This window comes from Etheostoma cragini, chromosome 10 (assembly GCF_013103735.1).
Source record: "Etheostoma cragini isolate CJK2018 chromosome 10, CSU_Ecrag_1.0, whole genome shotgun sequence".
NCBI classification, from domain to species: Eukaryota; Metazoa; Chordata; class Actinopteri; order Perciformes; family Percidae; genus Etheostoma; species Etheostoma cragini.
In genome coordinates, this window is record NC_048416.1 from 18,989,370 (window position 1) to 19,005,672 (window position 16,303).

General features: G+C 39.9%; 1 protein-coding gene across 3 annotated transcripts in view; it reads left to right on the forward strand.

Annotated features, from left to right (window-relative positions):
* The window catches only part of fgf13a (fibroblast growth factor 13a), an 87,621-nt gene that overhangs the window by 28,743 nt on the left and 42,575 nt on the right, over positions 1–16,303 (forward strand). For 2 of the 3 annotated variants that reach the window (XM_034883581.1, XM_034883580.1), the window contains exon 3: positions 14,346–14,513. The exons of the other annotated variant lie outside the window; for it this stretch is intronic. In XM_034883581.1, coding sequence (XP_034739472.1) covers positions 14,346–14,513 — 168 coding nt within the window. The remainder of the gene's footprint in view (positions 1–14,345; positions 14,514–16,303) is intronic. 3 annotated transcript variants of the gene reach the window in all.

Consider the following 16,303-nt stretch of genomic DNA (forward strand, 5'->3'; position numbering starts at 1 on the left):
ATGGGCCGAGGCGAGCCGAGGCGGGCCGAGGCGAGCCGAGGCAAGCTGTTACCAGCAGTGGAAAAACGCCATAATAGTCTATAAACAAAGCATCAGGCTGCCTTTAAGATTTCACATGAACAACGGTTAAGTTACTCAGGCTGCCAAAGAATACCATAACTCATTTCAATAGTTTTGGAAACTGTCCAACATTTGACAAATCACGTTTTCAAGGGAGCCCATGTCTTGTTAAAGGTCCCATGGCAGAGAAATTTTACTTTATGAGAATTTTTAACACTAATTTGAGTTCCCCCAGCCTACCTATGGTCCCCCAGTGGCTAGAAATGGTGATAATTGGAAACTGAGCCGTGGGTATCATGCTCTGCCTTTGAGAAAATGAAAGCTCAGATGGGCTGGAATCTGCTCCTTATAACGTCATAAGGAGCAAGGTTAGAAATGACCTAGAGAGAAATGAGTGGTTACTAACAGCACTTGTGTTTTTGATTTATCACGAACCTGCAGGGCTGAACATGATGACCCCCTCATCCATTGCAAAGATCGTACCTCCTGCCTTATGCATGCTTATAAAGTATAATTCTTGTAAAACTCATACTCTGAATTAAAGTGAGATGGAGAGAGAACTCTGCTTTTTGGAACAATTTTAAATCCTTTAAGTGCAATGCCCGCGTAAGACTGACTGAATCGACTCTTGCTTTTTTCAGTTTTTATCACTGGTGGTGCCAGAAGCTTCTGCTGAGATACCCTCCCTCCCTTTATCAGCTTTCTCTCTCTCCCACTCGCTCTCTTTCGACACGTAAGCACTGAGTGGTGCGTGGCAATGTTAGCTAAACTTGCTTTGCCTGTGTAAGGCATTTATAAAAGATACACAGCTACATGTCTGGATGGCCCAACTGCATAATTCATGTCTTGGTGTAGAGCTAAATCCTCTCTCCATCTCCCTCTGCTGACTCCCCAACTTCGTAATGGGTTCTGTGCAATCATAAAATGCTGGTAGCGTCAACTAATGCCCACCCTTCCTCCGATACACACACACACACACACACACACACACACACACACACACACACACACACACACACACACACACACTCACACACAGGTACGGAGTCAGAACCAGAACTGCATTAAACTCTTTGTAGCCATACTTTATTTAACACACTGTACTTCTGTTCAAACATTTGCTTGCTTTTAAGGTTTTAAGTTATCTATTCTGCTTCTGCATTTGATAAACTAGAGGGACAATGCATTTTATATTTTGAGCACTCTCTTATCCCATTCACTATTATCCCCTTTTCACCAGTTGTGTTTGTAGTTGATCTACAGTCATGCCTGCATAAAAGCAGCTAGTGACACACTTTTTAGATATATCCTGAACAATTTATGAAGAAGAGTACAGAATTCATTAGGCACTATTGTCTATGCAGCCTTTAAAGCAACACCAAATCACTTTTCCTCCTCAGTCCCCCTACATGTTGGAAGCAGAACTATTTGTTACCGCTGTCTCATTTGAACTACAGATCCACTACCGATCTAGAAAACTTGCCTTATGCGGTTCTAGCCGGTACAGAGCCGCAAAGCAAGTGCAGATTTGATGAAGCACTGATGAGATTTTGGAAACATTATTTTAAGGTACAAAAGTATCTTTGATGTTGCTTTAAGAGGATTGCATAATTTATTTGCCTGTTGTTTCACATTCATTCTAGGTTGACGTATAATAAATTAAAATCTACAGCTATTATCTGAGGCCAGAAATAAGAAGAGAGGTGAGGTTTGTGCCCTGAAGTTCCGCATGTGTTTGAAATAAAGTGCGGATTTTTCTGTCTGAGTCCAGCTCGCGTCTGACAGAGCAGTAATCGAACCCGACCCGAGCCCGACAGGCATTAAGATATTTATGTTCGAGCCCAACCCGAGCCCGACACAGTTAAAATCTCATTTTTTTCTCATACTAATGAAACATGTACGTCTGACTGTGTGGAAAGCCCGCATTTATTAAGTGTACTGTAGGAAGGCATTCGGAAATGTCAACAGATGAGTGCATCAGTGCACACGAGGCAACAAGCGTACGTTACTAAGCTCTTTAATTTAAAATGTTCAATGTGTTAACCTTTCCTGATTGCTTTATTTCCAAACTTGGTGGACAGAAAACCAGTGGAGACTCATTCCCTCCAGGGACTACGTTATAAAATGAACTAGAACTGCAAGCAGTTATGACGGGGTCCAAGCACCTAATGCCAGTCTCCCCCTATTCCCCGGGGAGTGCGCAAGAGCGGAACCCAAAGCCTGACGTGGAGAGGCAAACAATGGTAAATATCAAGAGGTGTGAGCCGCATGGTCTGCGGTATAATGCTGTTGCAAATTTACTGGTTGCGATGTTTGGGAGTTATAGGGCCAAACAGGTTTTTTTCAGCTACATTGTAACCTAGTGGTGGAAATAGGTCAATTGTTGCGCTTGAGGTCCTTTTATGGTTATGGAGAGCAGTTCACAGAGTTCTCCCACCCCTCAGGCTTGGACCCCTAATAACATCAGGGTCATCTGGTGAGCAAATTAATGAACTTGGCTTTGGTTTATTTTGCACACCGCACACTGTGTACATAACAAACTTATACCACCATATCCGCTCCATTCGCATCTACTGTCTGCTTACTCTTTCTCCATCCCTCTTCTGCCCACTTTCCACACACACAGAACCACAAGCACTGAGCTCTCTTAAAGGAGCCGCAACAATGTTTTACAATGAATGCCTTATCACGCTGATTTGACCGAACCATACCCGAACCCGAACATCATTTTTAAATATTTGTACAAACCCGCCCCAGCCTGTTGGGTTCCGGCTCGGCCACTCTGGATAAGACCAGTGGAATATACCTCACAAGAAACTCACAGTTTAATGAAAATGGCAACATTATATGGCCAAGCTGGGACAGTGGTGGAGTGGGCGCACATGTACTGTGAGGTTTATGGATCGCCGCGGAGGTCCAGGGTTGGAATCCGAACTGTGACGATTTCCTGCAAGTTTCCCCCCTCTCTCTCCCCTTTCTCACCTAACTGTCCTGTCAAAAAAAAATTAAAGACAGAAAAAATAATCTTAAAAATAAAAATGTCAACATTATAATTTAAATCTTAAACCAATGCTAGCAGAACACATAGGTGTTTAGTTTTGAGCAAAACAGGGGTAACAGGCAGTTAGTGAAACTTGTAACCAGGTGTTTACAGTTTAAATCTCTATGAAGAATCTCTCCTACTTCCATATCAGAAATGACATCAGTTCCAGTAACATGGAGCTAATCCATTAAAATGTCATGGTTGGTTATCAAGGTTGGTACAAGCTACAGGTCATGACATTGTAGAATTTGGATTGTGGCTTTGTGTACACAGTGAACACACGCACACCACACACACACACACACACACACACACCACACACACACACACACACACACACACACGCCCTTAGGCCCCTTTGGCAGATGGACTCCCCAAACAAGCCTATTGGAAACACTGCACACATGCACGCACATTTGTGTGAGTCTGTTCTGAGGAATATATATCTTCAAAGACCATGACCTCACTAAAAAGAGTGGGGCAATTTTTGAAGTCATTGCTGTCGTGCTGTGACGTGGGTGTCACGTGCCACATCTCTGGTTTGATTCTCTTCAAAGTGACAGAGCTCACATAACAGGTTGTCATTTTCACAGTGCTGCTGGCAAACTGTCTTTAGAGGTTGTGTATTTGCTCAGGGTGACAAAATGAGAAAGTCACCTTTTCTGTGGACATCTACTTTTGGGCACTGAAGTAATAATGCATAAAAAAAGTAATGAGAGCTTGATAGCAATCACCACCGCAAAACATTGAAGGCAAGGGCTTAACAAGGGAACATAGTGTGTCTGGATGTGTGTCTAACTCTATCTACTTAGAGAGCCAAAACCAAACACACCAACCATAATGCACAGTATGTGTTTGCGTGTGTTAGGAGAGTGTGTTGAGCACATGATAGATGAACAGCTGGGATGAGTTGGCTCATGTAGTAGGGCATGTACAGGCTAGGGAACAGCTGCAAGTAAACAGGATCTGTCCGGTGTCAGACCACAAGACTTGGAAAATATTTTTCAACTCATATTCTAAATAGTGGAATACAGTGACAATGATACACCCTGTGTATTTTTGTTTGCTCAATGAGACACATTTAACTGGCAACTGCTGCAGACAGGGGCATTTTCTAAATCTGCCAAAATAAAAATCACTACATAATCTCTATTTCTAGTTTAGCCGAACTTTCCAGAGTACAGAAAGCATCTATTTATACAGCTTTCCGGGTCAGATTAACTGTGTTTCAGGGTTGTTTTCAAAACCTTGTTTGACGTCAGCAAATTTTTTATTGCAGTTTTGTAAAATTTTGTAAAATGTATAAAGGATTAGCATCTTCATTTAAAGGATAAAGAGTTCTGGGAAAGTTGCAGTATCAGTAGTGACATTTAAATAGAATTATTTAATATCATCAAATTAAAGTGGAAGAAGCAAAAAGAAAAAGTTTGTCTGATTGGTGAGCCATCCTGTCACTTAAGTTCAGAAGGACTGTCTCCGACAAGGACTGTTGTTGTGGAATAACCTTATTTGTTCCAGTTCAGCTCGTCACTTGCTGTGGTTCTGATCACAAAGCATAACAAATACCTGGATGTCTTTCCAGCTAGACACAAGCAAAACAACTAAGGGATGTGTATACGTGTGTGTGGATTTTGTCCCTCTTAAAATGCATCATCAGGAAACTGAGCCTTCAAACTAATCCCATTTTTTTGATGATTCAGACAGCGTTGGTGTTAGCTGTTCCTAAATCTCCTCTCTCTGAATGCCTGGATTTGAATCCTTTATGTAATCCTGCATCAAGGCCAAGCTAGTTGGAACTCTTATGTCAATTGGAAATGACAGTGTGTTCTTCACTTGTTAATATTTCAGAAGGGTTAGCCATAATACCATCTCAATCCTTTTTTGTGATAGTCCATTTTCTATTTTATTTACTTATGCAGTAATATAAAGAGCTACTGTTCAATCCTCTCGCTCTTGTTCTCATTTTAATTTGGGCCAGACCTCTTTGTTCCCATTTTCTCCTCTGGCAATTTTTACCTGCTGCTGTTGAACTTCTACAATAAATCAGTGGAACACAGACACATGTATACTTGTATAGATAAAGTAAGTCATCGGTTGAAAACATAATTAAAATATTCATGAAGCATTACAAACTTGTAAAAGTCATGGGTTGCTGTGACCTGATATCCTCAGACATAAACTAAACAAAACTGCGAAGGAGTAATATGTGCATCATACAAAGTGTAGAGGACATATGAAACAATGTTTACTATAACTCGTGGCAAGACAGTCACAACACAACACAATAATTATAAAACAAACTAGTTTTTAGAAACACATTTTCTTACATTCAAACTCTCACATGGAAGGGCTATGTGAACACTAGAAACAGCTGGAAAATAATTTAGCTTCATTACTATTTTGACATTTAATTCTGTAGTGTTCCATCACTTCATAATGTCTGTGTGTATTAAATAATTTAGAGTTTATCAAGAGTTTATTGGTGGTTCATTAAGAGTATTATTGCACATTAGAATGTATCTTCATCTGAAAGCAAAAAACACACACAAACACTTACAACTAATGTAGAAACCTTCAGAACAATAACAACCTATTTAGTAATTAATCAATCAGTAACCACAATTCTGATGACATGAAGGCACGATGCGCTATTGAAATGAAACAAACACATTCATGTTTCATTTATCAGAATCAATAACACATAATCATGCATCTTAATGTCAAGGGAACTATTATGAATCCAAACTAGAGAGAACTCTAAAAGAACTCTCTCTCTGTAAAAAAAAAATTGATCTCTGACAAATGACAGACTTTAGGACTGTTCTCACATCCTGCAAATGTTCAGTAAAAGTACTGACACTAACACTAATGCCATTTTAACCCTTGTGTTGTCCTCCTGGGTCCTTTGTCCCTTTTTAAGACTTTTTTTTTTTTAGTTTTCACTAACACCACCATACTACCACTAGTTTTACACTACTTTTTGAAAGTCATGGTCATTAACCCTGATTGTATGTAGAATAATACCTAATATTTGATTTAAAAAAGCAGAAATTATTAATTAATTTGACTTATAGTTAAGATCTGAGGAACGTACAGATGAGTTTCATTAGGAATAAATGTGATCAATTGTAATTGCAAAGAGTGTTGTAAGGAACCAAATCCATTTTTTGGTGGTAATTTGGTTAAAAAGAAACACATATTTCAGATGTAGACATTTTTTAAATGGGTAAAGGACAACAGGAGGGTTAAGGTCACCCTTCTTTTTTTTCTTCCTCTTATTCCAGTTTTTTTTTTTAAACTGTACACATGCCTACCCTCCTCCTCTTTCCTTCTATGCCCTCTCTCCCTTTGCTACCTTTCCATCTCTAACAAACAGGAAAGGCTGTAAATGTGTATTAATAAACTGCAAAATGTGTGTGTGGATTTGATGCCCATCTGGGATCTGATCTGGTTGGCAGAGGGCAGAGGAAGATGATGCCCTCCATATCTGCTCTGCCAAGGGAAAAGTAATTAATAAAGAGGCTTGTTACCACTTGTAAAGGTTTAGTGCTAACATGATCGTATAGTGCTTGCAGTCATTACATAACTGCTGTTGGGTTGAATTTAGTGATTGAATGTTTGGAATTGCGCTATCTTTTGTGTCTCCAACACAGCCCTACAGTGTTGAGACTGAGATCTGGAGTGAGAGGATGTCAGAGAGAGGGATGCGGGTAGATAATTCATTTTTTCAATGTCTGAATCAGAACCTGTTGACCCCATATTACTTATAACGATGAATGGATGTGGAATGGGCCACTGCACTTAGTCAGCCATGCATTGAGACATCAGTAAGTGCACTAAAGGTTGTGACAGAACAGAAGGTTGGGTACGGTCATTCTTGGCCCATCTAAATAGCAAGTATACTGATCCCATTATATTATGCTATCAATTCTGACCAGAACAATGTACATGTGTGACGAAGCCCTGAGTGCGTTACACTAATTGATTTGACAGTATTTGATGCTCATCCACTCTTTTTAAATAGTCATCGGATCTCTACATTTTGATTGAAGATGTCTGTGTTGCAGACAATCCAGCAGCAGTGACTCTCCGTCTCTCTTGCTCTGAGCTGCAGGTCTCACACTGAGATTGCCTCCCTGGTTAGATGACACCGGTCTTTAGGCAGAAAATATTATATATATATATTTTCTGAGTTTTTTTTCTGTGTTGGGCATTTACGGTCATTGGGCCATTGAAGGACATATTTGTGAATTTTGCCCATTTTAAAGCGATTTATACATTACGACAGTGCAGTTTCAATGGAAACTGTAAAGGTGAATTATTTTTCTCTCACTTTGTTGACTAAGGTTGTATAATGTGGGCCAGTTTATTTTTATGCTTTCATAAAGGCATGAGCCAGTTTGATTAAATACATAGATCTGTATCTCTCTAGTCTAATACCTAGTCTAATACCTAAAGTTATCCATAGTGTATGTAGCCCTAGTGTATGTATGACAGGTGTTTCCTATTGAAACTGAACCACACCTAACCAAACACACTGTCCGCTGGCAGAAAACTATAGTGAGATGGACAAACAATCCTTCCATCCTAACAACCTTATTGTGATATGTTTGACCGCAAGCCCAGAGTTGACATGTAAAGAACACATATGAAACATGATGTGACTTTGGAGCGGATTTGACATTTGATATGTCATAAGCTACTTGGTGTCAGGCTTTGTTGATCCTATTACACTTGAACCTCTTCCCACAATTTTTTTGTCTTCCCAATCTCAAAGGCCTCAGGATCAGCAGGGAGTAGTATGCTTTACAATCCTATTTGTACTCGTCAGCTGATAATTGTCATGAAAGGAATCCTTATATTAATCCGGCTAAGCAGAAGTGTGTGTTTGATCCCTGTCTGTTGACACGATATCCATGTTACAATTGATTCCATGATAGGGATGGAGGTTGTGTGTGTGACAATATTTTATTAGATCTTTGTGGGTTTGTGTGGGTACATGTTCATTTGCTATATTGCAAAGGTTGTTGCACAATATCAGCAGGAGGTACACTACAGTACAGTATACTTTAGTCTTACACAAGTAATAATAATATTAATAAGAATAATAACAATGTATACTTTATTAGTTAGTCGTAATTAGTTTTGAATACCTTTTTAAACAAGAATGAGAAATGTAATTCTAGACATTGCATGTGACTGATTACTATGGCAGAAATCAGTTGAGTTTTTAACTGTTCATGAAAGTTCATTGTGTTAACATATTTGTGTGTGTTTTACTGTATCTGGTGTCAGTCCAAAGTATTGTGTGTATGTGTGTGTGTGTGTGTGTGTGCATGCAGACGTTTAAGCGTGTCTGTGTGCTATGGAGTGAATGTGGACGAGTAATTGTTATATGGCCCTGTAATAAGTAGAGAGAGAGAGAGTGAGTGAGTGAGTTTGGAGCCGAAAGTCTCTCCACATTGATTTTTCTCAACTTGAAATATTTCCAAGACAACTGATGCCTTCCATGGATTTATAAAACTACTGGGTGCCAACATAGTTTTCAGTGTGAAAATGTGAAACAAAAATATACTTTTTATAAATAGGTTATCTTTATATTAATGAAAATAGACTCCAAGTAAGTTCCAAAACATTGCCAATGGAGCATGCACAGATACATGTTATTTTACATTTTGCTACATTTAATGGCATTATATTATACAGCATCATATGGCAAAACAGTGTTTAAGAAAGATAACAATGTAGGTACACTAAAGCCTTGATTAAAATGATAGCTAAAGTTGAGACTGCCGATTTCTTTTCAGTTTCATATCTCTTTGAATCGTCATCATCACTTAGTTATCCAGCGATTTGTGTTTTGATTAAAAATTCTAAAATATTTGTCCTAAGCTATCACGTAGCGAGGAAGAGAAAGAGAGAGAGAGAGAGAGAGAGAGAGAGAGAGAGAGAGAGAGAGAGAGACAATAAGATCAGAGGGATGAAAGAGCATGACTAAAAAGTGCAAGCTAAACTCAACACACTTTCTCTCCTGCCTGCAAGGTGACTTACAACAAAAAATTAACTATTTGTTCTTGAGATTGAGCCACACTGAACACCAGGCATCCCAGAAGACGATGTGCTAGATTCTGCTCCTTGTAAAACTACATTGAGGCCAAGCTATTTTCGAAACACAAACCTCAGGCAAAAGACCTGTTTCTGTGCTTAATACCGATTCTAATTCAGTAAGTATGCTATTTGTCAAGTCACAATGAAGGTGTTCCACCTTCTTGATGGCCATGACTTGAGTAAATTGTGCAGATTGCACCTCATATATCGACGTGTAGTTTATTTCTCTGGGCCTGACCGTGCTTCAGTTGATTACGCATGTCCTTGAACCCCACTTGAACATGAGGCAGGTGGCTTTTATGAGCCTGCGTGTCACTGATGACACTGTCACATTAAGCCTGCTCTTCTGTTCTCACACTTGAACATAAACAAAGTACAGTCATTGCATATCCCTTGCTTTTTACTCCACAAGGTAAATACTGCCCACACAGGTAGCACATCTGCCATACTGTTGCATTAAATTGGAACATGCCCTGTCATTCATAAGGGGCTTTAAATAGATGAGCAACTAACCGAAGCAAGATAAATCTCACCCCCCTCCTACCCAGTCCTATGAGATTTATTCCTGTCAGAGGGGCAAGGACATCTATTGCGGCGTGCTGAAGGTCCAGTGTGGCAACACCGGGGCCAGTAGATCACTGACTACCATGAACCCAGTAGACAGCTCACTCTGAGTGGCTGGTCTGATACAGAGTGAGGTCCCAGGTTTTGCTGTGTTATTCATCATGCATTTTTCAATCCCAATGTGTGCTATTCATCAAGGATGGGGCAAGGATGAAGAAGATAGGCTGTAAAAGATGAGTCCCCACCCCCTCCTTGATTCGTTCTCTTATCCCCACGTGACTTATTTTTATTACCTTGGATGAGTCAACAGTTAGTGGGCTCATTAATAAACGCCGGCTGGAATTACAAATTTGTAGACGTTCTCGAGAGTCTATTTTACACACGCTTTTACAGGTGACTTTTACTTTTACATGACTTTTTGTACAAAGACAACCTTGTGGAGAGTGAGACGCAAGATGAGAAAAAAGGTGTTCAGGTAGTCTGTTGTTACGGAGTAGGCTGCAGAAATTATAGGTTCTTGTTTTCTAAGATTTTCAATGCAATGGATCAATATTTAAATGATTTCACAATGGAGGAGGTTGTTATAGTGCAAGCCTCTGGATATTGGTAGTGCTCCTGTGGGTGCTGTCCCATAAATGCCCTAAGAATACGTTGTCAGGAATGGGACCTTTGCCTCCAAGTATCTGTGGTTTGGATGTGTCCAGTGATATACCTTGGACACGCTGTGTTACCACGTTAGGATTTCCCTCCTCTAATCAACATGGCTGGGAGACATAAGCAAATACAAACCATTGTTTTTACTGAAAATCTTTTAGATGACACAAAGTTTCTGTAGCCTAATCCGTAACAACAGACTACCTGAACGCCTTTTTCTACTTCTCACTCTCCACACCGCTGTCTTTGTACAAAAAGTCACGTCTTGAGATCAATAAGGTTGTCTGACACGTTTAGTAACAATCTGAGCCTGTAGCAATGAATCACTTTTATTGGAAAAAAAGCAAGGTCCCACCAGTGCCCCGAAAGATTATATTTTAGCTTCATTGTCATCTAGCTCAATACTGGACCAAATTCAAAGATGTTTTGGTCACATCAGTCTATTAGACACAAATGCATGGGGAAATGGAGCCTAGGTTAAAAAAAAAAAAAAGTGTTACCCTTTTAGTACAGAGGTAATGTGAGACCGTCTGTTTGACCTTGTGAATAGCCTTACGGTAGCATTAGCAAGGTTGGAAAAAAGAAAACAACTGCAGCAGACTGCAATCATGTTTTGTTCCAGTAAGCAGTTTTAAGTTCTTCCACTTTCCAACTGTTAAGTGTCTCAAGGCACCTTAACACCTGTCTTGTGCAGATGAAACAAACCCTTCATTATTTTTTCATGTTACAGTTTTGTTTGGGGAGAAAAGAAACTGATTGGGCAACAGGGAAATAGACAGAATATTACTGTATTTAACTATTTTTCTACTGATTAATGTTGTTTTCCAGATATATAGATACTTTATTTTTCCCCAGGGAGAAATGTGCATGTTACAGCAGAAGTACACAAATGAACCATACACTACAAACAATGTGTGCAATTTACAGGTTTAATAAAAGGGCAGATTAGTTTAGCTCAATTTCTACTGAATCCAGTCCAGCAGTATAACTCGTGTGCCCCATGGGCAGAGAATGGAGGCATATGTTTTTTGAAGAAAACTTAGCCCTCCTCTCTTTTCATTCCAAAGCACCGTTATAGTTTCAATTGTTCTGTGGTTTTCTTGGCAAGGGACTGCGATGGATAGTATCTGTCGGGTATTCAGGACCTTCTGCTGGAGTGGAGGTGTCAGTGTAGCAGGTCACCCAGGAGACGCAGAGGTACTGATGAGTCCCGTAGGATAAAAGGAACGTGGGGATTAATTACCCTGAGCATGGAACCCTGATTATCTGATGCTTGTGTGTGTGTGTGTGTGTGTGTGTGTGTGTGTGTGTGTGTGTGTGTGTGTGTGTTTTGTGGGGTAAACACAAGAGAGGCTTGTGTCAGAAAATGTATGACATACTGGCTAGTGGACCCGCTCTTGATGGTAGGAGAATTCATTTGTGGATCGGTCTTCAGGACCTGTGGCCCACTTTTTAGTTTTGACTATGATATTTAAGACTTGATACAACTACTACTCCAGAATCATCAGATATGCACTGACCAGTTAGTGGACATTTAAACAATAAGGTCACAATTAAAGAAACACAACATACTCAAGTATTGTGGACATATAATAAAAAAGATTAGTCAAATGTTATGGAGGGATTTGTCAATGTCTATGAACAGCCTTCATGTTTTGTTTGTTTCAGTCAGTAATAGTTTGAAAATCACATGCAACGATCAATAAGTTCAGGGAGTCCAATTTGTCCAATCGGATGTCTGGAGTGTATTTTTTAAAAGAGCTGAGGCTGTCAATCATCTCTTGTACAGCCTGCTTGACATCTTTATCAATGACCATCTTTCTTAAGTTGATTTAGCTTCGACTCTGCCAAACCAGATTATAACTACACTTAGGCGGCTTTTGGAGGCCATTTGTATTGTGAGAAAATCTCCAATTTTTTATTTGTATATCAAGGCAAGGCATTCCCCTATTTTGTTAACACATGGCTTGTGTTGCCTGTACTGTATGCTTACATTACAATACTTTAAATCCCAAAATGTTGTTACCTTGTACTATTCCGGGTCATAACTTCCTCTCTGATATAAATGTATCCTCCACTCTCCTGTTAATTTCACAACTTTACCCCCAGTAAGACCAATTTGTCAGACGTCACTCAAATTGAGACAAATACGCTGGTATGAAATACACTTAATGTTTACGTTATGAAAAATGGTTTTATAAATGAAAGTATCAGAATATCAGAATTCATTCATAAAACTGTTTAAATACAGTACATAAACCTTCACTTTTCATTCTCATTAGGTTTGTTTCCAATCACTGTCCCTTTACATTTTAATTAGAACTTTTCACACAGATATCTTCTCATTCTGTCATATTAAGTAATATTTTATTATATTATTTTATATTATATTATATTATGTTTATATTCATTGAACCCAAGTGGCTCTGATACATTTGGTCTTTTTACTTTGTATTTCCTGTGTTTTTCTTTTCTTTGAGACACAAAGGGAGAGACGTGTGTTTCCTAGTCTTGTTTTTATGAAGAAGACACTCTGTGCACTGTGTGAAAATACAGTACATGGCAGTCAGTGTGTGGGAGTCGGTCTACATAATGTTTTTGTTTATATTTAGTAGGTTTGTGTATTCTTACTTGGAGTAGAAACTAAGGCGGCACTGTAGTCCATTCATCTCTCAGCTTCCTAAAAAAAACTGTCTGACATACAGTACAAGATGTCATGAAGAACAAACTGCGTGAAAATGGGACATCGGTTCCTTCCATGTGTAAATTCTTAACACTTCATGATGCCATTTCTCTGCTGAGTTTAGTTAATTGGAAAATAATAGTTCTGGTCATACATGTCATAAATTGAGCATTGTGGTGGTTCGATATTGGCTACTGATACATTACCTTCTTAATAGCCATTTTCATTCAGTAGTAAATGTGTCAGTGAAAGGCATGACATTCAAATCTATTAGAAAAAGAAGATACAATATATTTGGGCGGATTTGCTTGTAGCTAATCCATCAATAGAGAAAAAAATAGGTCAATGATCAAAGCCAAGCAGAGACTGTGCCTACAAGCGGACAGATCCAATACATACAGACAGAAATGTAGGGCTTTTCACAGGAGGTCAGGACAGATATTTCTATAGACACATATTCAGAGCGATGTTAGAGAAGCTCTCCTTAACGTCACTTAAATGTACAGTTAGCACTGAATTAAATTGAATTAAAGGGAAAGCTTTATTGAACAACAATCAACAAGAGGTGTTCAAAAAGATAAAACACAATAAAGCCCGAAGGCTTGTTTCCATTGTGGTCCATAACTTCATGAAAGCAAATATGGACGCTCCAGTGTGACCTGGAGGCCTGTGCATGCCTTTGCATCTGCTTGCCTACTCGCAGAGTAAATGGGGTGGATTTATGGTTGACAGGGGGGCCATAATCACCCACCACCTGACCTCAGTATATACAGCAGACTGCATGCTTGAACTGCAATCCCACAACCTTTTACTCCTCCTCTGAAGTGCAGCAGACCATGGTCTTGTGCCTGCTAATACTGCCATAACACAGATTTTTCCTTTCCCCCTTTCATTGTGTTAGTTTACCACTTTTCCTTTTCAGTGACCACTGACTAAATTAACACAGCCCCCACTCTTGATGGTTGTCTTTAATTTTAATTTGTTTTGTGAACTTGGTGTTCTTGATCGAAGCTTGTCTCTTTCTTTCTAATTCTCCTCTGTCCCTCTCTCCTCTATCATCCTTCTCTCTCTGTCACAATGTTCTATATTACTGTTATTTAAAGCTATTGTTAACATGTGACGTATTTTTATTTGCCTGTGTTTCTGCCCTGTGTTTCTGTTGTTGTTGTTTCCTTTTGTTTCTGTGTGGTGAGCCTTCTAACCCCAGTTCATTCTGTTATGGCACCACCGCAGTCCAGGATGATGCTGCCCCAGGTACCCAGGAGTACATTATGTTACGGCAGGACTCCATCCACTCTGCGGATATAAGGAGTAAAGGGTCCCCCTTTCGTGCTAAGTGTCACGAAATCTTCTGCTGCCCGCTGAAGCAAGCCGTCCACAAAGAAAGCACAGAGCCCGAAGGTTTGTTCGCACCCCCGCCTTGATTGATTTGCTGATGCTCGTATCCCCTGCCCACTCCCGTCTTGTTTTCCCCTTTCTCTCATATCCTGTGTGAACTGATAGTTTTCCGCCCCTTCAAACTAAGTTCTCTTTCTTTCCTGTCCTATTTTTTGAGAGGATCTGGTGTGCTGCTGCGTGCGGAAGTGTGAACACTAAGTGTATGTGTGTTTGAGCATGGCATTAGAATGAATGCTTAGGGTATGTTATCTTGTAAAGAACCTGTTGGAGGGCATCTCTCCCTGGGCCCCTCTGCTCTTGTCTAGTCTGGTGTGTTGGTACTGTACAACTGTGTGTGTGTTTGTGTGTGTGTGTGTGTGTGTGTGTGTGTGTGTGTGTGTGTGTCTGTCTGTACATCTTTTACATATATTGGACTGAGTGAGGAGCAGAGCATCTGTAGCTCCTGCCCACTACTCCCTACCCCAAAACAATAACTCGGTCATTGTCACCCTGAGGCGCACAAAGTGAAAAAAAACAAAGTGAAAAAAGAAAAGGAGTAATAGATGGTGGCAGCTGCGGCCCTAATGAGTTCAATGACTGGGCAATTTGAGGAATAGCTTCCAATGCAAATGGCCTCAAGAAACAAAAAAGGTGAATCTCTTTTATCTTTCCTTAATAAAGACTATGTGAGATTGAAATGTTTCATATTAATGACTAAATAGTGACCTTCTCAGCTCCAGACTGAAAGTCAGCAAGTCTCCCCCTTCTTGTTCCCTGTGCTTCTCATGCTTTTGTCTGTATGCATCCTACCCTCTCAGTGCTTCCCACCCTAAAATGTATATCCCCCCTGCTGCAACCTTGTTGACCTTTACTGCTACCTCTATGTATATATACTTATTAAGTGCTTGTGGCAGCATGGGAATGTGCCTGCGTACTGTATGCTATCAACTTTTGTACAGTTAGGACACACAGTAAAGTAAAAGAAAAAAAACTCCAACTTGTGCTCCAAGCATGCTTCCATACCCTGCACTGCCTGGCACTCAGGCTCTTTGACTGCTTCATGTATCACATATCCCTCAATAGAGTGATAAGATTGTAGAAAATGCTTTCACTTGCAGATTACCTGATAGGTAAGCTCTGAATTGTCTCGCTCTTGATATGTTTTCTGCAATGTATTGCTCTGTCTTCGGTTGTATCTGAAAGAGGGCTGTGATCGGTACAGTAGTCCTACACTAAGATACGTCAACCTGTTGACGGGTGTCTGTGTGCCTGCTGAAGGAAGTCGAGCACATGTCGTTATCCTTGTGAGAAAGAGAGAGAGAGAGAGAGAAGAATATAAAGAAGTGGAATACTAGGGGAGGTCTGGCTAAAAAAGTACAGATGTATAATTCAGTTTGGCTGCAGCGCCAGTTGGACGTGACTGAATTTACAAAGGACGGAGGGGAGACTACAGCTGTTACGTAAGCTCTTCATGACGCGTCATTAATGTTGATGCATGATGCGGATGTGAACTGTGTATAACCGCGTGGGGAGCAGGCTATGCACATACGTGCACACACACACACACACACATACACATACACACACACATACACATACACATACACATACACACACAACTTATACAGAGCTGTATGCTAATATCCATGCAAATAGGTGTAAATAACTCAAACAGATTTTTTGGACAAATGGCACTTGATTTGAAAAAGAAAGAAAAAACAAGAAGGTTATGTGAGCAGGAAAGTCAGCCTTGTCACATCGTTACCATGGCAACATCATTTCAACTGCGCTGTGTTGCACTTAATGATTTTCAT